This window comes from Podarcis cretensis (assembly GCF_951804945.1).
Source record: "Podarcis cretensis genome assembly, chromosome: 12".
NCBI classification, from domain to species: Eukaryota; Metazoa; Chordata; class Lepidosauria; order Squamata; family Lacertidae; genus Podarcis; species Podarcis cretensis.
In genome coordinates, this window is record NC_137181.1 from 39,632,086 (window position 1) to 39,654,771 (window position 22,686).

At 39.9% G+C, this 22,686-nt stretch overlaps 1 protein-coding gene across 10 annotated transcripts in view; it reads right to left on the reverse strand.

The window, feature by feature from the left end:
- The window catches only part of TBC1D5 (TBC1 domain family member 5), a 252,557-nt gene that overhangs the window by 153,117 nt on the left and 76,754 nt on the right, over positions 1-22,686 (reverse strand). For all 10 annotated transcript variants that reach the window (XM_079947228.1, XM_079947229.1, XM_079947230.1 and 7 more), the window contains one exon: positions 7,127-7,261. In XM_079947228.1, the coding sequence (XP_079803354.1) occupies positions 7,127-7,226 (100 nt within the window). In that variant the 5' untranslated portion in view covers positions 7,227-7,261. The remainder of the gene's footprint in view (positions 1-7,126; positions 7,262-22,686) is intronic.

Consider the following 22,686-nt stretch of genomic DNA (forward strand, 5'->3'; position numbering starts at 1 on the left):
CATCCAAGCTTCATTCCAGCATTACAGTGGTTATTTTTATGTACCTGCATATTTTGTACCAGCTCCTGCCAACACAGCAGTTTGAAAGCATACCAGCATGAGTAGATAAATAGGTACTGCTGTGGTGGGTAGATAAATGGTATTTCCATAGGCTCTGGCACTTGTCATGGTGTCCCGCGTGCCAGAAGCGGTCACATGATCCAGAAAAGCGGTCTGCGGACAAACGTCGGCTCCCCTGGCCTGAAAGTGAAGATGAGTGCTGCACCCCACAGTCAAATTCGACTGGACTTAACCACCCAGGGGTCCTTTATGTTCACCTTATTTATTTATTTATTTATTTATATTTTTAAAAAAATATTTTTTATAGAAGAATAAACAACATAACAAAATCTAACAATAAAAAGCCAAATCAATAAAATGACAGTAAAACAACACAAATACAATAGCAGGGGAAGCCAGAAGTTATTAGCAGCCAACGAAAGCTTGGATGAAGAAGGATATTTTAAATTGCTGGTGTAGGAACCCAATACTCAGTGCCTGCCTGATCTCCAGGAGAGATCATTCCACAAGGTATGTACCACCGTGTGGTGGACAACTGCAGGCTGTGGTACAGTGAACAGGTCCTCCACAAATCGCTGTGGCTGGTCTGGTCAATACAGGAGACGATATTCTTTCAGACAACCTGGTTCTGAGCTGTTTGGGGCCTCATAGCTCAGTATTAAAACCTTATACTTGGCTTGATAGTTAACTGGCAGCCACTGCAGTTCTTTCAGAACAGCTATTATACTGAATGCATTTAGGAACTTACCGTATTTTTCGCCCTATAGGATGCACTTTTTCCTCTCCAAAAATGAAAGGGAAATGTGTGTGCGTTCTATGGAGCGAATGCAGGCTTCAGGAAGCTATCTGCAAGCCGTGGGAGACGCAGCTCTCCCACGGCTAGCGGAGAGCTTGCCTGCACCCAGAAGCTTGGGGCGCAGCTCTCCCATGGCTAGCAGAGACCTTGCCGGCACCCAGGAGCGCTGAGCTGAGCTCAGCACGCCCCAAGCTTCGGGCTTCACGCAGCCCTCTGCTAGTCGTGGGAGAGTCGCGCGGCTCTCCCACGGCTAGCGGAGACCTTGCCGGCACCCAGAAGTTTGGGGCGCGCTGAGCTCAGCACGCCCCAAGCTTCGGGCTTCACGCAGTGCTCTGCTAGCCGTGGGAGAGCTGCGCGAAGTCACGCGGCTCTCCCACGGCTAGCGGATAGCAGCCTGTTCTGGGGGCTGGGGTGGGGGGAAGCTCGGGCTTCCCCCGTCCCAGCCTCACACCTGGGGGGTGGGAAATAATTTTTCCCCCTTTATTTCCCCCCCAAAAAACTAGGTGTGTCCTATGGGCCGGTGCGTCCTATGGGGCGAAAAATACGGTACCTGCTGCTTTCTGCACCAACCTTAAGGGTAGCTCCACAAATGGAGGTTTCTTAGAAAACCACTTCAGGATTTTTAAAAAACGAGTTTTCAATATATGCACAGATCATTAGCTAATTGCTAGAGTGGGTCATAAAAAGCAGGATATTCAAAGTGGGTCTTAAGCTCCTTATCAGAGATATCTGAGACACTGACTGTCAAAGTAGTCTCAAGGTCCAGGTAATACTGGGGCACTGACTTGCTTAAATTGGCACAAATATATATATGTATGTATGTATGTATGTATGTATGCATGTATTATGTGAATTATAGTGTAATTCTTGAAAAAAATATAACAGTGATGCTCACTGTGTTTAATGCTCTATCCAAAAAAGAACACTGTATATGGAAATATTAAAGTGATTACAAGACAAGAGGACAACACTGATTAAGAAGCAAGTGACAGGGAAAATTATTACAAGACATAAGTGGAAAAGTGATATGCCAATGGCCTTTGTCACTACAGATCTGTAGCTGTTCAAGTAAAAGCAAACTACACAGAAGCTATTATTAATAAATGACTATTAAAAGCTTGCTAAGTAAGCATCTGGTGTTGGAAGCAGCAGAAGAAAGCTTTGCTGCTATTTAGAGGGAATAAAATATGGCAGACTGGATAAGTTTCAGCAGCAAATGTTCTACACAGCCTGAATTGTTCATCACCATTAGCATCCTATTCCAGATAATATTTTTGAATGATATCCTAAACACCTGCCAAAGCATTATAATTTCCTGTTTTGCTCAGCATCTATCTACATAGTTGGATACAACACTTAGTTATTTCTAACCACCACATGATGCAAGGAAATACACCTACCAACATTTGTACCTAGAGTGCTGAAATTATTTACAAAGCATCCACATGGAAGCATGTTCTAATATTCAAAAGGAAAAGCACACGTGAAAATAAAGAATGATAGACAGTAGAACATTGTTCAAGAAGCTAAAGATACCATTATTACAAGACAAAAGTTTAGAAGTGATACACCAATTGTCTTTTCTACACCTACGGTGTATCACTAAGGCAACACACAAAGAGTCTGAGAAGCTTCCAGAGATGGTCAAAGCTGAGATATTTACTGGAATACTCCCAGTGACTGTTATTGATTTCTTGGCTACTCTTGAAAAAGCAATGTCGGCAGTATTTCTACCATTGCTTATAGTTGGGACAGCCAATATGGTGCCCTCCACATCAATTGTGGCACAGGTAACTGCTGTTTTTCGGCCTAGTTGAAGAGTTGCTTCCCTTTGAAGGGATGCCAACCCCCTTGACACACAATGTGAGATTTTGCAGTGGCGTTGTCAGTGCATATCAACACGTGGAATGGTGCTGAAGCTGTGCAAAGTGGACCAAAGCCAACCTGGCTGCCCGCAACTTGAGCCAATTGATGGATCACCTTTTTTCGGTTGCTGTCCAAACCCCTTGCACATATTGAGCTTGACAATGCCCCCATCCTTGGAGGAATCTAGAGGGTATGATCATCAAGAGATGTGGAGCAAGGTAAGGGCTGTTCAACCGTGGAATGGACTCTCTTTCAGAGGCTGGATGGCCATCTGTCATAGATGCTTTAGTTGAGATTCCTGCAGTGCAGTGTTGAACGAGATGGCCCTCAGGACCCCTTCCAGCTCTACAATTCTATGATTCCATGCTATGAGTATGCTGATGACACCCAACACTATTTCACCTTGTCAACTGAGCCAAGTGAGGTTGTACCAGTCCTGAATAGTCCCTGGATGCAGTGGTGGGCTGGATGAAGGTCAATAAACTGAGAATGATTCCAGTCTGTAGGTGCTTCTCATGCTGTATGCAGACATACAGCCTGCAGGTTTATTGTTTTACTGTGGGTTATTGTTTTAATAATCATATATGTGTAAACCACCCTGAGATTAGTTATGATAGCATAGAAATGTACTGAATAAATGAATGATATTCTGGGGATGCTCGGAGATCCAACAGTGTCACTGGAGGCAGCTATAGCTGTTCTTGAATAGTGACAGTCTTGCTACCGTGATTCATTAATTCCTATAATGCAATGATCTCTTAGATACAGAGCCCATCCTGCCCCTTCATATTAAATTCCTGAGTTGCAACATTTGGGATAGGAAAATTACATAAAGTCCACTCCACCCCTAATATCTGCTGCATACCTTATTTTAAATAATAGCATAAAACTGAGATGATGAATCTTGGATGCATATGGCACTAAATTAAAATGCAGTCTGTGTTTCACTGTAAAAAAGCCATGAAGATGAAATGGATGCTTTATATAAAATATTTACATATAGAACGTAAAAATGTACTATGGTTGGTAACCTTTATGACTTTGGGGAACCATGTATTTACATATCTCTATCTTCGCATGTGCGTATCTGTGTGTTGTGTATATATTTTTAACAGTTGACAGCTGTTTTAGAGCATACAGAGAAGCTAAGCTGAATGAGGGCCTTGATTACTTCAAGATTAGCTATCTTAAGTTTCTATTCATTTTAAGTGTTGTTAGTGCGAAGAGTCATTAGTCACTTCCTTGTCTCATAGAACATCAGCATACATTTACATTGTTAATGAACATTTGGGGTAAATGAATTAATGGCACTTTTAAACATCAATTCAATACTAATAACTTTGTATGTTGCAGCAATGTTAAGGTTCAGATAAAAACTATAAAGTCTTCTGTGTCTAGGTAACTAATTGCTCAAGGCACGCACAAACGCGCACACACACACAAAGTACAACTGATTAAAAATACTTCCCAAAGATGTTAAAAATCATGGTTAAGAACTAACATTTTATTCTATACTATTAATTGATGTAGGCTGAGAAAAACCAAGCAATCATGAACTTAAAAATGTTTCATTAAAATAGCTTCCTAGTATGTCCAAACTTTTAAATATGAATGATACATTCTGTTGGACTAGTGTAATGTAAAATATTTGGATAACCAAATATTTGAGTAACTGTGAACATAATTTACATAAAAGCACATTAATTTTTGAAGACACATTGAATTATTAAGTTCACTGATTTTTGATAAGCCAGATATGAACAACAAGGCATGAACAACAAGGCATTTGATTATCATAACATTTCCCCTATTTTTGTGCCCTCGGGGAAGGAACAAGTAGGATAATTCTATCATAATTTCAAAATGTACTTACAGCGGTAGTGGGCTTGTATGGTGGGACCAAGCCACTCTCCTGACACCAGCATAACTGCTGTTTTCCTGGGCAGGGCTGGGGCAATAGTGAGAGAAGGGCTATGAGGGTGTGCTGGATGAGCCAGTGCTGCCAATCTGGCACTCCAACTGGGGCATCTGTGCAGCCCCAACCTCAGTTATGACTCAGAGCTACGAGCAACAGTGATGCTGGTGAATGGAGGGCCAGCTCTGTGGCTCTGCTCCCCTGCATTAGCTGCTGAATAATGCCGACAAAGGTCCGTATAGTTAAAGCTATGGTCAGTAGTGATGTATGGAATTGAGAGCTGGACCATAAAGAAGGCTGATCGCCGAAGAATTGATGCGTTTGAATTATGGTGCTGGAGGAGACTCTTGAGAGTCCCATGGACTTCAAGAAGATCAAACCTATCCATTCTTAAGGAAATCAGCCCTGAGTGCTCACTGGAAGGACAGATCCTGAAGCTGAGGCTCCAGTTCTTTGGCCACCTCATGAGAAGAGAAGACTCCCTGGAAAAGACCCTGGTGTTGGGAAAGATTGAGGGCACAAGGAACAAGGAAAGGGGGATGACAGAGGACGAGATGGTTGGATAGTGTGAGTTTGACCAAGCTGCGGGAGGCAGTGGAAGACAGAGTGCCTGGTGTGCTCTGGTCCATGGGGTCACGAAGAGTCGGACACGACTAAATGACTAAACAACAACAAATAGCCACAATTATTAAGACCTACATTTGTCTACATTCAGCAACAGAGGCTGAGATCCAACATAGCATAAGTGGGCATCCCCTCACACAATGGGGCTTCTCCTTCATTTCCTACTCCATGAAGCAAATTCTGAGTGCACACAGGGGGTTGGAGGGGGAGAAGAGAATTAAAAGTCCTATTACACAAGTAGCCTTTGTATGTTGTGCAGAGTATCTGAAAAGGATACCTATGCACATTTAGCTACACTTGCGTGGACACCCCTTTCCAATGTTTCACTGTAATGTGCTGAGGTCAGGGGGCCAGCCACACTGAGATTGGGGCTAGGGGTGTGTGGTCATGCTTACCCCTCTAAGTACTGTATATGTATGGGCAGAGCATCTGAAGAACCAAATAAAAAAAGGTAAAGGTACCCCTGCCCGTACGGGCCAGTCTTGACAGACTCTGGGGTTGTGCGCCCATCTCACTTAAGAGGCCAGGGGCCAGCGCTGTCCGGAGACACTTCCGGGTCACGTGGCCAGTGTGACATCGCTGCTCTGGCCAGAGCCAGAGCCAGAGCCAGAGCCGCACACGGAAACGCCGTTTACCTTCCCGCTAGTAAGCGGTCCTTATTTATCTACTTGCACCCGGAGGTGCTTTCGAACTGCTAGGTTGGCAGGCGCTGGGACCGAGCAGCGGGAGCGCACCCCGCCGCAGGGATTCGAACCGCCGACCTTTCGATCGGCAAGCCCTAGGCGCTGACCCTAGCGCCACCTGCGTCCCGAAGAACCAAATAGTAGTCGGTAATAACAGATAGGTAGGAAGTTCATCACTCAATTTGCATCACTCAAGGTACTATACTATGTTTTCATTGAACTTCTATTACATTTCACCTTCAATACTGAAAATCTGTGGCCTGAAAATAAATAGTATGCCAATATATCATCATAAATCTAGTTGTGTGGCCACATCAGCCTGCCCAAATATTATGATCTTTATGGTTCCACTTTCAGGAATGAGGTGAGTAAGAGTGAGGACCTTTTCAGCTGCTGCTTACTATCTCCATGTCCTTGCTGGAATCATCTCTATTGAACTTAAGAGACTGAAAACACTTCCTTTCTCTTTAGTGTTTTTTCCCTGCCCCTCTACATCTTACAGTGTGTTTTTACTACTGCAAGCATTTTAACTGTTTTTGTTTTTATTCTTTCACTGTGCTTTTACTTTGTTGGCGATTCCTGAGTGTTTTTAAGATGTAGTATACAGTCTTGTTTAGCTTGAGAAACAAATGAACATCACACACAATATATTAGGACAGGAGTGTCAAAGTTGACAGCTTTGATTAACAATTAAAGGTACAGGGAGATTGGAAAGTTCTGCTTGGATTGTGTTAACAATGCCAAATTCAAATTTAATAGGGAATTACTAAATCTTATTTTACCGAATGAATTACTAAAGCACGAAGAAAACCAAATGAAATAATAGGAAACATAAAATAACGACCAGGTTTTGGTAATAAGAAATGGGGGGGGGGGGGGGGAGTTAAAGAGCTCATATTTACATGATTCCTATAGTGGATTTCAATATCACTGTTTTGTTTATAAGAAAAGATAACAGGGAATTAAACATTTGGCTAGTGTTTCAGTATGAAAATAGTTGAATGTTTTTGGTTTTTGTTAGGGCCAGAATGACCAACACACACAGCGAAATGTTTCTTAAAACATTTCTGTTCAGTTATGTTTTGTTTGGGGCAGGGGAGATGGAAGACATCATAAACACATAGCCATTCAAAAATTCTCATACATTTTCTAAAACGTTAAGTGTAAAAATGATCAACTCACCTTCGTCAGGCTTGTTCACATAACTTTGCAGGGGATCAATGCCTATTTCCTGCTCTTCAGCTTGTAAAGGATGGCTAGTTTCAGTGATGGAATGGTACATATTGATACTTGGCACTTTCAATAAGTAGTAATTACCTGGGTGAATAAACAAAAACTAAAGATTAATCAAAACAGCCTCCTAATTCTATACTGCAATAAGGTAGCAAAGATCTCAGAAAACTCAGTATTGTTTAGCTTGTTGTCTAAACATACTATTTTCACTAGTTTAGCAGAAAGGGAGAGGAATACTGCATCATATGTATCATTATATTTTTCCTCATGATATAAGAGGTTCTCTTAATATGTAAACTTTCTCCACCATTCCTACAAATCTGGTGGAAAATCTGGTGCTCTTTTCTGTTATTATAACAATGAATGTGACAATGTTTTAATGAATGGGGGAAATATATTGGATACAAAACTCTGTTGCACTCCATTCATTTTTCAGGCATGATAGGAAGCATGTGCTAAAGTTGTTTTATTTTACTTTTAATAAGTTGTTAATTTGTAAAAATGTGGGTGGGGGAAAGCAGCTCAGGGTTCCTCAGTTATCTGAGCAGGATGGGAGTCACACAAGCACAGTTCCTTCCTCCATCGTTGGGATTTTATTTCTTTATTGTATTTCTGTCAGACCACAAAGCAACAAATGAATAATATTGCATGAACTGACACCCAGTTGGAACTTGCCAAAATTTGGACTGACATCCTTATTTGTTGCAAAAATCCACTGCTCCAGAATGGGAAAGGCAAGCCTTTAGGGATGTATAGCCACGTCACCTATATTGGTACTAGAATTATTATTATTCTCTATCCTAAATATTTCTGTGAGTATAGGCAATCTGTTGGAGCTAATGATGAAGACTAATATCCTTTTAAATGGGATTTCTGAAAAAGTCTGTATTTAATGTCTTTCTTAAGAAAGATTAAGGTACAGTGTATGGTATATAACTCTTTCAATAAACAGTTACAGATAGGTAGTCGTGTTGGTCTGCCATAGTCAAAACAAAATAAAAAAAATCCTTCCAGTAGCACCTTAAAGACCAACTAAGTTAGTTCTAGGTATGAGCTTTCGTGTGCATGCATGTGTATCTGAAGAAGTGTGCATGCACACGAAAGCTCATACCTAGAACTAACTTAGTTGGTCTTTAAGGTGCTACTGGAAGGAATTTTTTTATTTCTTTTAATAAAGTAATTTAGCTCTGACCCTAGAATTATAGGCTGTAAAAGATCAAGGTGATTTACCTCAGCAATTTAGATCACCAAGGAAAAAAGGCCAATTTAAATCAATGATTTAAAGCAAAAATTTCCAATTATTATTTAGATACTTCCTAAATAAAAGTACATACTAATTGGCTGCTGTTACCATAAAAACACATTAATGGAAAACTGAATAGAGCCTTTATGCCATCTCCGAAGATACATTATAAGTTTCTATTCTTAGATAATGTAATGATCATGATCATGTCAAGCTGCATTAGAATTACACTAACAGTACAAATGTGTAGATACAATTTCCAGGTGAAAGACCAATGGAAACATTGGTTTGGATCCATCTTTCCCCTTTCTAAGTAAAATACCCTTCTGTTTACAAGCAGAGAGCTCTGGTTTCCTCAAAAACTCTTATCAGAGAGTTGAGGAACTTTCCAGAGTGTAATCAATGCACCATGGTGGACCAGAACCATAAAAGACAAAGGATGTATGAATGGAAGTACTTTCTATTTATATAAACAATCATGTTACATGGATCTATTTGTCATTTTCCTGACAAACATCTCTGTCTACCTTCAGAACTTGCATACTTATAGTATTGATCCAGAGTAAGAGCTAGTTTTTTGCTAGCCTAAAGCAAACAACAACCACAAAAACAAGATGAAATTTGTGGGCCAATGCCCAGCCACCAGGGTGGGGAGTGGAGGTGTACAAGGAGCGGAAATGCCACAACACCAGCTTGGGATCAAAACGCTTACAACTTTATTGATTACAGATGTAAGTTGGCTTTGACATAGGCATTTGGTATGTATCCTGAATCAGGCAACCCTATTGCTGGCTGATATCTCCATCGGGGTCGATCCTGGGATTAAGGACCCTCCCCCCCCCCCATGACGCAAAGCAAATAGGGCAATCCCGCAAGGTCTCAATTTGGGGGTACAGTGGTACCTTCATTGCCAAACTTAACCCGTTTCCTGCACCCAATCAGAAGCCGCGTTGGACGTACACAAACCGGAACACTCACTTCTGGGTTTGCAGTGTTTGGGAGCCAATTTGTTTGGGAGCAAAGCCGTTCGACAACCAAGGTACCATTGTATTCTCTGGCTTGTTAGCCCCGTCTGGGCTTTTGGACAGTAGTGGTTAAGAGCGATAAACTGGTAATCTGGGGTAAGGGGTTCGCGTCTCCACTCCTCCACATGCAGCTGTTGGGTGAACTTGGGCTAGTCTCTGAAGTCTCTCAGCCCCACTCACCTCACAGAGTGTTTGCTGTGGGGGAGGAAGGGAAAGGAGAATGTTAGCCGCTTTGAGACTCCTTAGGGTAGTGATAAAGTGGGATATCAAATCCAAACTCTTCTTCTTCTACCCTTGGACCCCTTTACTGGGGTACCCTGAATTTGATACTAGATCAGAGGGTGGGACACACCCACACACCCAACCCCTTAGCTTAGACTAAGTATCCAACCCAATGCCTTTTTTTTCACCAAAAGTTCTGACACTTACTGTGAAGAAGGCAAAAAACCCCAGACAGGGCCAATTTGTCTGCAGGCAAATTCCTCCCTGGCCCAAAATATTAATTTCACAGCATTAATTAATGCTGACTTATTAATTCCACAGCAAGGACATACATGTGCTATGCCCGCTTACCTCCGGGTAGAGCCAATAACATACAAGGTGGGAGGCTGGGATGTCCAATTCTGACTGTGTCTCATGCTTGCAGCACAGCCAGCTTTTATGCTGTGCTGGTGGACCTGAAAGAAGACTGGCCCCCACAGGTCCATTGCCAGACCATCGTCCACCCAAGGGCCATAATTGGCCCATTTGAATTTAAAGATTCGATGGGCAACCAGCCAGCCCCCCCCCAACCATATGTGTTCAACAGTGACATCAGTCGGCTACGCGGACTGTCGGCATCTGGGGGTCGATATGCCTGGCATCTGGGGGTTGATATGCCCGTCTCCCTCTCAGCCTTGCCGCTGCAGAGATTCATCGATCTCTGGCTCCGACGTAAATCAGCGACTCAAGCCTGCTGACTTGAGCACACTTTACTTAGCAGAGTAAACTGCACAACAGAATAGGCTTGAGGCTGTAGATACATACTAAAACTACGGATTTATTGTACATAAATCAGGACCAAAAAACATGTCATCTCTCCTTGCCGTCTTCTCGGAGAAAGACTCAAAACAAAAGCAATACACAGAGTGGAAGTTCCACTCACAGGCCCAGTCTGGAATGTAAACAGGCATGTGACATATAACAATCCCACGTATCTGCAACAAAAGGTGGAATGGAATTTCCCAACACGGACAAAACTTTTCTCCTCTGCCGCCTGTAAGTGGTCTTTTATTACACTCAACCTGCATGACACTTAGACCTTAGCTGAAAAGAGCCTGATCTCCTTACAGAAACATATTCCTTAAGAAGTTTTGCCCACTAAAATTGAAGCCCAGCAAATTTATTTCTTAGTGGACATATAATGGTAATAAATGCTTCCTGTTTCACAAAGGGATGCTTGCAGCATGATGTGTTCAATAAACTGTAGTATCACACAAATATTAAATATAGAAAACAAATACATTTTGTTTTATTCATTCAATATATTTACAGTTCACTTTTCTACCACTAAAAAGCACACACACATATATATTACAATTGCAGAACTACAGTAGACTTACTGCAAATTTGTTTTTATTCTTATAAAATATTGCAAGGTAATTGCAATTAGATATTTCACTAATCTACATATCATTTGAAAACTTATCTGTAACATGTTTTTCATAGTAATTAGTTCTGTGGGTTTGACTAAGCATTTGTATTATTTGTTTTTTAAAATTATATTATTAAAATTGTTGACAATTTACCTTTCCTCTCGAAATCTCAGCAAATAAGGCATATTAAAAGTAATATCATTAAACAATTGAAAGCACTCAATAAATGCCAATTAGCAACACAGATCATAGTAGCAGAAACATGAAGGCCACCTAATCAGGGCCGACTGAAAGATCTTTTGATGAATGCCAACTGTGGCTGATGTTGAAAAACCAAAAAAGGAGGGCAACAAACCTTTCTAAAGATGAGATTCAACATCTCAATGGTATAGAAGAGGTGGCCCTGCCTTCACACCACTCTTTGTACTTTAAGGACTACAATTCTTATTATCCCTGGTGATTGGTCATACCAGCTGGGGTCAAAAATCACATAGAGGGCTTTATGTTGGCTATCTCTGTATAGTGGCAGAGTTTCTGAATGAATTTCTGGACACTTTCCAAAAGCAGGCCCACATATTACAACAGTCTAATCTAGATGCAACTTGGACAAGAATCACCACAGCCAAGCCATTTTTATTATTGGAAATAGTTCTGAACCAAAATTTAAAAAATCAGATTATTCAAGACAATGTATCTAAATACACTTTTACTAATTTGGAATAATAATTGTTCTGCAGATGCCTATAACAAAAACATCTGGGGCTGAGAACAGAGAAAGACTTGCTTTTGACTGAATGTACATTAAAATTGTCACCTTACCTTTAAGATCAAACAGATCACAGCAGTCTGAAATTCAATCTGGTGTCATACACACCACACACACACACACACACACACACACAGACACACACACCACCACACCAACTATCAACTTCGTATTAGCATTCCCTAATAAACAGATGCTTGATTCAGCAAAGTAGTGCATAAGTGCTTGGAAGTTTATGCTACATGTATTTAAAAAAAAGAGTGAGTTCCTTTTTAAAATTTTACTACCTCAAGATTAAATAGTGAATTGGAACATGAAGAATTATCATGAAATTTCTGAAATCATAAGTGCAATCCTAAACCTACTTATCTGGAAGCCGAGAATTTTTCAGAATTCTCACTCAATAACATCAGGCTTCATAGGCGCTCAACCTAGGAACAATCCAGTGATATTACAAGTTTGATTCTGAAAGCTGCTAGGAATTCTGTTTCAAAAGGATTTATACAGTTTCCATAGAAGCACAATAATGTCCCATAAAATAAGTTACTGATATATCTATTTAGGGCACAAAATGTATTCAAAAGAGATACATGCACAAATATCACAATTCGAGAGAAGACAATTTATGTATTAAAGTTAAATGTGCTGCTTTTACCACCTCTTGCAGGTCCTCAGTGACAGTTCTACTTTCATTAATTAATGACTGAAACCTAAGACAACTTCTTGAAGAATGGCCCTGGTTGGCGTAACTCTGTCAAAAGAACTTCAGCTCAGTAAATGTAGGCCAAGCTTTACAATTCCTGACAAAGAATTCTGAGTTACCAAAGACTACAATACTTCACACCACTGATCTCCTGAAACTGCAGAAAACGGAAAATGGTATTATGGCGTAGGAACATCATAGCACATGCAATAAAAACAAGATGGCTTAGCATGACTACTCAAGTTCCACAATCCGCACTGAAGAAATGGTTTAATATACTAAAATACAGTGGTACCTCGGGTTAAGAACTTAATTCGTTCCGGAGGTCCGTTTTTAACCTGAAACTGTTCTTAACCTGAAGCACCACTTTAGCAAATAGGGCCTCCTGCTGCTGCTGCGCCACCGGAGCACGATTTCTGTTCTCATCCTGAAGCAAAGTTCTTAACCCGAGGTACTATTTCTGGGTTAGCGGAGTCTGTAACCTGAAGTGTCTGTATCTATTGAAGACCTTCCCCTTTCAACCAGCCAGATAAGTGAAGAGGGAATAAAATTTACTGCTTGCAGTGCATTAAAAGAAAACATTATGAAAATGATGTAAAGGTATATAACACCAGTGAAGTTAGCTAAAATGTACAAAACAGATAACAAATGTTAGAAATGTAAAGAAAAGGAGGGTACATTTTACCATATGTGGTGGGAATGTAAGAAAGTGAAGGACTTCTAGGAAATGTTATAATGAATCGGGGAAAAAGTTGAAATATACATTTGTTAAAAAAATAGAAGCCCTTCTACTGGCTATTGTGGGTACAGAAATTCATATGAATGATAAAAAAATGTTTTTATATGAGATAACTGCAGCAAGAATATTGTTAGCCCAAAGATGGAAGCAAGAAATGCCAGCTAAAGAAGAGTGGCAAGAGAAATTGATGAACTATGCTGAGATGGCGAGATTAACCGGGAAAATTCAGAACCAGCAGGACCAGACTTTTCTAAAGGAATGGAAGAAGCTTTTGATGTATTTGGAAAGCAACTGTAACCAAGTGACATCACGTGTAGGGTTAAAAGAAGTTTTGTGAGGAGTAATGTATAAATTTTTGTGAAAAGAATTAAGAATAGGTATTAAGATTTGAATTTATAGCAATAATTGTAGTAAAAAAAAAAGGCATAATTAGAAAGGATTTTAGAAAACCATCAGTTGAGGTTGAAGGAAGTCTTAGGCTGTAATAGCCAAAGACTTTGAAATGATGTTTAAAAGGATGATATGCTGGAAAATATGTGTAAAAACCAATAAAAATTATTTATTAAAAAAAGCAATGATACTTCTCATACATCTCATAGATTCCCTAATTGATCAGCATTGTGGGTTTAATGCTTGCTAGACTGTTCCATGAGTCTGACCAAACTGCGGGAGGCAGTGGAAGACAGGAGTGCCTGGCGTGCTCTGGTCCATGGGGTCACGAAGAGTCAGACACGACTAAACGACTAAACAACAACAACAGACTGTTCCATGTCTCTTCAAGCTCTGACCCCTGTTCTAACTTCAGGGATGCCTGTGAGAGCAAGACATCTTCAGCCTAACTAGAAATTTCTCCTTGGCATGGCTAAAGGGTTGCCTTGTGAGCTATGCATTCTCACCTGGGCTGGTTGGGTACCCATTCAGAAAAGCTAATTGTATCTGCAAACTGTAAAGGGCTCCCCACTTGATTTCCGAATCACTACACAAACAATCTGGTATTGGCAACGTCTGTGATCCTGCAGGCCTAGTGAAACACAGCTCTCACTACCTCATGACAGGTTGTCTCTCTTCTCCTTCTACTACCTTTCTCATTTTCCTAATTTTGGTCTCTTTCAATCCTTGTATTATCCAGACCCCAGTCATTTGCATTTGTACTTTTCTATTGGTGCATATAGGCTTAAACTACAACTCTGCTAAGAGCTCGTCCACACTGTTAATAGGCACTCTCTCTGCTCCATCTTTTTCTAGTCTGTGTAGTAGCGTATGGTCCAAGCAGGATTAGTTTGGAAAGCGTGTGTAACTTGCTATTTTGCTTTGTTTACTGGCACTTCAAGACATCAAGCCATTTTACTCACTATCTGCCATTTTGTGCTAATATTTTAATTATAGTAACATTTGTGGTTCTTGCTAATTCCCACAGGAAAGCAAGACAGTATCGGTGGTTTTAAATTGGCTGATTTAAAATGGCAATAACCTAGAGCAGTTGCTATTGTGGCAAACAATTAAATCCAGAGCAAAAGATTCCCAAAGTGTTACTTTCGTGACCATACGTGTACGTTATGGGTTCAAACGTAAGCAGTGCTTTTTTCTGGGGGGACGAAGGGGGACACACACCCCTAAACATTTTGTGAATCTAAGTTTGGCCTCATTGAGGGGCAATATTTCAATATGAGTAGGAAAATGAGAGTACCGCTAAACATTTTTCTTTTAGGAAAAAAGCACTGCTTGTAAGTGTGAATAGAGAGATATGCAGATCAGTTAACAGAGCCAACAACATCACAATTTCAGACATCTGAAACAGAGTGCCTATATTTCTCTTGTATCAACCTTTTAAACTATTACATATTTCTTTTAAACAAATGTTTCTGAAGCCCTACTCAGAAAGTGTAGTTTCTAAAATCTGACATTTCTCAGACTGACATTTCTCCTCTTCTTGAGTTGTCTGGGGACTGGCTTGTAGGGAAGGGATCAAGCCCCTTCTTCTCCCATGTTCCACTGCTTAAAGACATTATTCCACAGCCTGACTTTGAGCCCAGCAAAGCTGAGCTGCAGAGGGCGGAGGGAGATAATGCAGGGAAGAGTTTCACTCCCCTATCCCACATATTCTGTTTAGTGTGAACTGCTAAGTCTATTCTTTATAGCTGAGCCGGCAAGCTTGTACTTAGTAAACATGCATGATCCTAATCAGCACTTCATTGCTAGGGAAAGAAGAATGCTAATTACCCTAGCAGAAACACATTCCTCTATATGGCTCAGTATTGCCTACACTGATTGCAGTCTCTCTCCAAGTTTTCAGACAGCAGCCTTTCCCAGCCCAAGCTGGAGGTGTCAAGCACTGGAACCCAAGGCCTTTTGCACACAGAGAATGTGCTCAGCTACAGCTCTTCCTGCACAGGCTGTTCATATGTACTTTCCTATATTACACAGAACACCTTCCTATATGATTGGAGCGATAAAATTACACCAGGAAAAGCCCATGAAGAGACGGCAGAAAATGATAAATTTTGTATACAGGAGGAGGCTGAAGAGAGAATTTATAGGAATCACTGAATAATCAGCACCTGCAAAACCTTCTGAAGTCATTTTACAAAGAAGAGAAAAGAAAGAAAGAGAAGGGAAGGGGGGGAACCCTCAATGTGAATATTCTTTTGAAGTGTTTGACTGTATCCTCTAAACAAGGAAGTTCTTATGCAGGGCAAACAAAAGGATGCACACAGGCCTCGGTGTTCTATGTGTCATAGCTTTTAGATTTGCAAGTGAACAATCCCTACTCGAAAAGTGTATTGTTTTTAGCAACCTCCACATGGATATGATGGGCATTAACTCCCTTAGTCTCCACTACATACAGCAAGAAAAGTCATCAAGGACTGTGCTTCTTTCTTATTCACCTACCAAGCTTCTTTCATAATTCACTACCAGCCATCTGTCATTGAGGAAGTGTTTCCTTTAGATATAGGAAAAAAATGCACAATTTGACACATTTTAGATAGTGCAAAGCAAGCATGTTTTCTTTCATAAACTGTATCAGATTATAGATCATTAAAATGGAATGATGCAAATAAAAAAAACTGCCTAATGCTATGAAGTTGATCAGCTGGATTCCAAAGTGATGTGCATGAGCTCATGTCACCAAATGACTTGTCGCTAGTTACTAGCAAATCTAGTGATTATGAAGTGCCGTTAATTTTCGTTCCATTTACTAAAAATTCTAGTCTTTTGAATACTGTAAGTCTGATCTTTAATACAAAATAGAGTCACATTGGGCTTTAAATAAGTTAATTAAGTATTAAAAATCAATCATGTGGAAGTCTTAATATTTAATATTGTTAGATTGTGTATCAAAGTGGTTTTATTATTTATTTACTCAAAACCTTTCCAGAATACTTCATTTTGCATCAGGGGGTCTGTATCTCACAAGATAAATGCATTTACAATGCCAAATAAATTATATATAAAACCATTTGTCTTAATACATGTCATTCAATATTAAATATCACCCATTGGTACCACCCTGAAACCTTAATCCATTTTTACCAACCACACATTTGTATTATTCAAATGTTGTCTATTAAATAGTTGTCTCTGGAGCTATAGAACAGAAGTGCATACCCTAAGAACTATCATCATAGGAGTTTTAAAACACTGCCTACAGATTTAACTCTACATTCTTTTGTGTCTTACCAGCACTTAACACAAAGCATATAAACTTTGTGGTGAATTAAAATGTCAGGCATGAAAGATAAAATGAGTAGCTTTGAATAATCGGGGCGGGGGGGAACATAACTATAGAAGCTCTGGTATGGATTTTAAAATTTTGGAATTACAATTAAAAGGAGGGAATCTAGATAAAATAATCCTGAAACTTTTAGAGCATATCAGCTTCTGAAGGCCTCCTGACCATAGCTGTCAACATTTCCCTTTTTTAAAGGGAAATTCCCTTATTCCGAATAGGATTCCTTGCAAGAAACGGGAAACGTTGACAGCTATGCTCCTGACCACCCAGCATTTTCAGCATATACTTATTGTAGAAATATGTACTAGCGCTCCTCTTTCAGTACGCATTATGGATCCATGCCATCCATTGTCCCACAGTAAATGGGGAAGTGGATGTTGCTGGTTCACTTGTGAGGTGCTTGTCTCTCCTGCTAAACATATCACAATATTAAAAATATTGAGAAGGAGTAAACTTCTGTCTCAGTTTTATGTTTGCATATTCCAGAATCCCTCTTCTCTGGAGACTCCAGCTCTGAATCAATCTTTTAAGAAAGACCACTCCACTAGCTGCCTCCAATAAAGGGTTTTGCCTGGCACAATTCCTGTGACAGAAGGACCAGAGGCACCCAGGAATGCTCTTCAAGTCCCAGGAAAGAAAGCACCCCAAAATTCTGTGAGTCAAAATCTTGATTAAATAGAGTGACGTGAGCAGGACCTTAACTGGATAATTCCCCTCCACACAACCACAACTACCAAAAGCATTCAAACTTATCATGTATACATTGTAATACTTCTCTTTCTGAAAAAGAGAATGTACCCAGCACAAACTGGTCAGTATCCTTCCAAGCAGGAGAAGCCAACTCTAAATTTGAGAGCCTGATCTAGTCCCCAAGTGAAATTTTCTAGCCTATTTAAACAATGATCAAATCCAGACTTGCTTAGTTTCAGCAAAGTGGTGTTGAATGTACCTTCAGATCACACCCTGATGAACCTGATTAAAATAACTTCTGTTTAGCCTGTCTGGTATGATACGCCACCTTATCAATATTGAGCTTCCTAAACTGCAAAAAAAGAAAATATACCTTTAACTCCCATGTCTCTCATCTCTCCCATTCCTTTCACACTTTGTTGTCTTCCTACTACAATCAAACTATCAAAATTTAGACTTAAGGTTCATGAGGGCATGACCTGTTCATTTATGGTGCTCTGTAAAGCACCATGCAGGCAGTTGTGAAAAAATTCAGAATTCTTTTCAATTTTTACTTTGGGTAACAAGCACCATGCAGTGATTTGCAAAATGATTTTATAATATTTATTTCATTATTTACTATCCTCTTGATTTATTCTACAGTTGTGTTGTGTTTTCTCTTCTCACAATTGTAAAAAGCTAAAGGTAAAGGTACCCCTGACCGTTAGGTCACTCCGCAGTTGACTCTGGGGATGTGACGCTCATCTCGCTCTATAGGCTGAGGGATCCGGTGTTTGTCCGCAGACAGCTTCTGGGTCATGTGGCCAGCATGACTAAGCCGCTTCTGGCGAACCAGAGCAGCGCACGGAAACACCATTTACCTTCCCGTCGGAGCGGTACTTATTTATCTACTTGCACTTTGACATGCTTTCGAACTGCTAGGTAGGCAGGAGCTAGGACCAAACAACGGGAGCTCACCCCGTCGCAGGGATTTGAACTGCCCTAGGCTCTGTGGTTTAGACCACAGTAGGAAGATGTAAATCTACATAAAATCATGATTTAAGAACCTGCTTGAATTTATGTGGATTTTTAATTTTTGCTAGAGTAGCAGAAAGTTACCAGGCATTGTGCATTTTTGTTTGGAAAAAGCTTTGGAGGCCACTTGATATCTCAGTGAGAGAACTTTTAAAGCTTGTGCATTTCTAAAGAATAAATAGATCTGCGAACCCACAATGCAGAGCAAACAAGCACATCTTGTCTTCTCCAGCTCAGACAGCAAACAACTCTCTATAACTTCTAATGCAGATAGGCAGTTTGTTCTTCAGTACTGATTTTTATGGAATCTTTGCTTTGTTGTTATTTGTGCACAACAAATACAAGACAGTAATTTCATTTTTTTCCACTGAACATTAAGAAGAGTTTAAGAAGAACATCTGGCTTTTTATTTTATATAAATCTTGTAGCACCTTGTGACTAATCTTTTAAGCCCATTTTATTAAAAAAAATACAAGAGATGTAAACAAGTGATAGTCGTAAATCTCCTTGGTTTATTTTTTCTTTTGTTTTTAGGAAAGCTGTTGAAGTTTGCTTTATCATTTCAATTTTACTACCATTCTCATTATCAAAACTACTACTGGGCCATCAAAAAGTGAGGTTTCTTGATTTTATCTACACAGGCCACTCCTGTCTGCGGCTCTATGTTCAATCAATGTGCAAAGTTACATTTCGCCCAGGGGAGAAAACAACGGGCTTTATGAGTTGTGATTGGTGCATTATTTTTGTCCCTTAACATTTACAACCCTCAAGACAAAAAGAATCAGGAAACTAAAAGGCTAAACTTATTAATGAAGGCAATGGTAATGCAGTAGTAACTACTAGCATGATGTTAGGCACACATTACCAAGTTATGTATGTTAAATCCACATAGTCCCCCTTTTAAAAAATTGACTATGGGTGTTATGTGATCTTGAATGTACATAAATTATAGAGATTCCTGCCTTTTAACAAAATTAAGATGCTGAAAATCATGGCTGGAGCCAGAAGTATTTGGGTGGCCTTCGACCTGATGCAGCATGGGCTCTTTTTTTGAGCTTGCTTCACCATCTCTCTGCCCCTTACTGAAGATGTATGGGGAGGGTTGTTTTGGCCCTTGTAACCAGCCAGTGGGCTGGTGGCAACAGCAGAAAAGCTAGATTAGCCTGGTCCTAACTGGAGAAAAACCCTTTCTATTTTTTTCTGGTATTGCCAAACAACTTCCCTTCTTCTCCACCTCCCCAAACCTATCTTTTGAATTGCAAGTCTGAAGGTGCTTTGTTTCTGTAGATATATATGTCTTCTAATTAGTGTAGATGCCATAGAAAATAGCTATTGTGACAGGTGGAAGGTCTCACTCCCAGTCCCCAGTTTGGGAAGGGCGTTTGGAAGTCTTCACAAACACCTTTGTCAAAACAACTTTCATATATGCTGTAAGCTGCTCAGAGTGGCTGTGGCAACCCAGCCAGATGGGCGGAGTATTAGTGAGGATGATGATTAACGAGGGAAAGCAGTTCCGCCAGGGAAAGAAAGCAATACAGCCTCATGCATTTAAGGGCAGCAGCTAGCCAGTGAAAACCTGGAAAAGGTTAGAGGTGAGGGAAGCCTCTTAGGTGCAGCAAAGACCAACAATGACAGAACCCAATTCTACTGGCATGTTTAGCATGCGAGTATAAAAGACAGGAGCCAAGGGACTAATACATCTAATTTCCTCACTAAAACCTTCTCCCTCCAGCTAAGTCCTACAGCAGGCAAGGATAAGAACAGGGTTTGTCACAGGGGTCTTCAGCCCAGGGAGTCATTTCGGTGTTGCTAATGCAGCAAAAACAATGTGGGAGGCAGCACTTACGGGTTCCTGCTCTCTGCAGTCACTGCAATTCACCAGTGGTTTGACTTTACCGCTGGAGGTGCACTCCACTGTCTCCTGAGACAGATGGATGCTAAAACGCACCGCCCCCCCCCAAAAAAAATATTTATTTATTTATTTATTTATTTATTTAACCTAAGAACCTCATGTTAACCTATTGTCCTTATGTGAAATTCCAACTACACATGATCACGACTTACTGGGGAGTTTGAATACCAACGAAGTCTGCCTCCTTGGCTTGGTTTATACATCTTGAGTAGAAAAGTCTTTCTAAATGTCAACCCACAACGTTATAAAATTATACAGAAGGAGAAGGAAACAGGGTTTACAGTGCATATAAATATGATAGTGTATTAGCCTGCATTTAATTACCAGTTCAAACAACAACCTGATCTAACCTTTGACAAGTAAAATAAATGTTCTGAATAATTTAACCAAAGCAAACATTTGCTGTTAATGCTGGCTAATTATAGTAAGAGTTGGAGGGAGAAGGAAGGAAGGAAAATGAGTGAAATGATAATTTATACACTTGTACTGCAGTTGCCACAACTATTTCTTGAAGCCTTTGAATTTTTTTTCCTTGTGATGTTTGTATTAAGCAACAATTTAGAGATATACTTTCCTTCCTTTCCTGTACAAAGTACAAGAATATCCTCTTGAATTGCATAAATAGATGAGAACCAAGAAAGTAGGTTAAGTATGCATTATTGCTTCCTAGAAAGCTTATTTTCTTTGGTAATTAAGGAATCAACTCCAGCTCTCATTTCACTGTGTTTTATTCAGTAAAAGACTCTCTAGTTGATAGTTTTTTCCTCAAATAATGTATGGAATATTTCTTCAATAACTTATGAAACTAAAGATGCCCTCATCCTCAATTTCCATTGCTTAATACAATTTATTTGCTGAAAAGGATTGTGTCCTATTACCCAGAACGCTGATGTAGCCAAAACTATTAATTAATTTTAAACCATGTGAATATATGCAGTTTCCTTATAGAGAAGCAGACTATGCTTCTATCCACAGGAAGTAGCGGCAAAAAACAATGGCATGGAGGAAAGTGATATTTATTATTCCAATGCATTTCAAACCCTACTGGCCTTTCTTCTGGGAAATTCAGAGAAATAAAGATTCAACATTTAAGGTGTTCTATCTTCTCTTATGCTATTTAACCAGCCCAGTCTATACAATGTCTAACACTGGGTTCTCAAGTAGAGGATTTTCCCAGCATCAATTACTCGAGATTCTTTAAGAGCTGATTGAGCCAGCTAGTTCACAAATACAAAGCAGAACTTTACCATTGAATTATGACTCTTCCCCTCTTTTCTGTATCATCTTCTTTATAATAATGGCTATGCGCTAAAACACAGAATTCAGCATCCTATGTATCTCAGCTTTCATTTTTTAAGATGTTTCAACCTGTAAGCTAAGGTAGACTTGACTTGAAAATGTATGCTCTACATCAGGTGCAATAGGAAAGTAGCTACAGAGTGCAATTTTTAATGTGTACTTGTAGCCTATATTTTTCTGCTACTCCCCATAACTAAAGGATTAGCATGAAGAATGGGATATAAGCAACTTTTTGAAAAGTTGCTTAAATGTGAATAATTCAAACAGGTAACAGAATTTTGTTTAACTTAAGGATCAGGTCACTTTGGAGCAGATTTTAATACATTTTTAGTGCAGAGTACATATCACAACCTGACGATTTTGTGTCAGGAATATGGGAAACATAAAATTTGCATTTACAGTGTGCCCTATCACAAAGGTTCAGTGATAATGACAGTTAAAACATACATATTTTTTCCTAAATTAATTGGTATCATCCAAATGCAAAATACCATTGTTTCAAGTCTTACTATTTGTAGACAAATCTCCCTTTCTTTAGCTCAGGTTAAAAATATTTTTTTACTCAAAATTTTGGGTACAGTAGTCACTAAGGAAAGAAGTTCCATTAATTAGTGTCATCTTGCCGCCTGGGAATCAGAGGCAGAGCTGCTCCAGCGCCCGGAGTGGCGCACATGCTAGCTAGCTTCCGGCAGGGGTGGCATGAGCATCCCGGGGGCACTGCCCACGGCGAGCATCCCAGATGGGCAGGGTGACA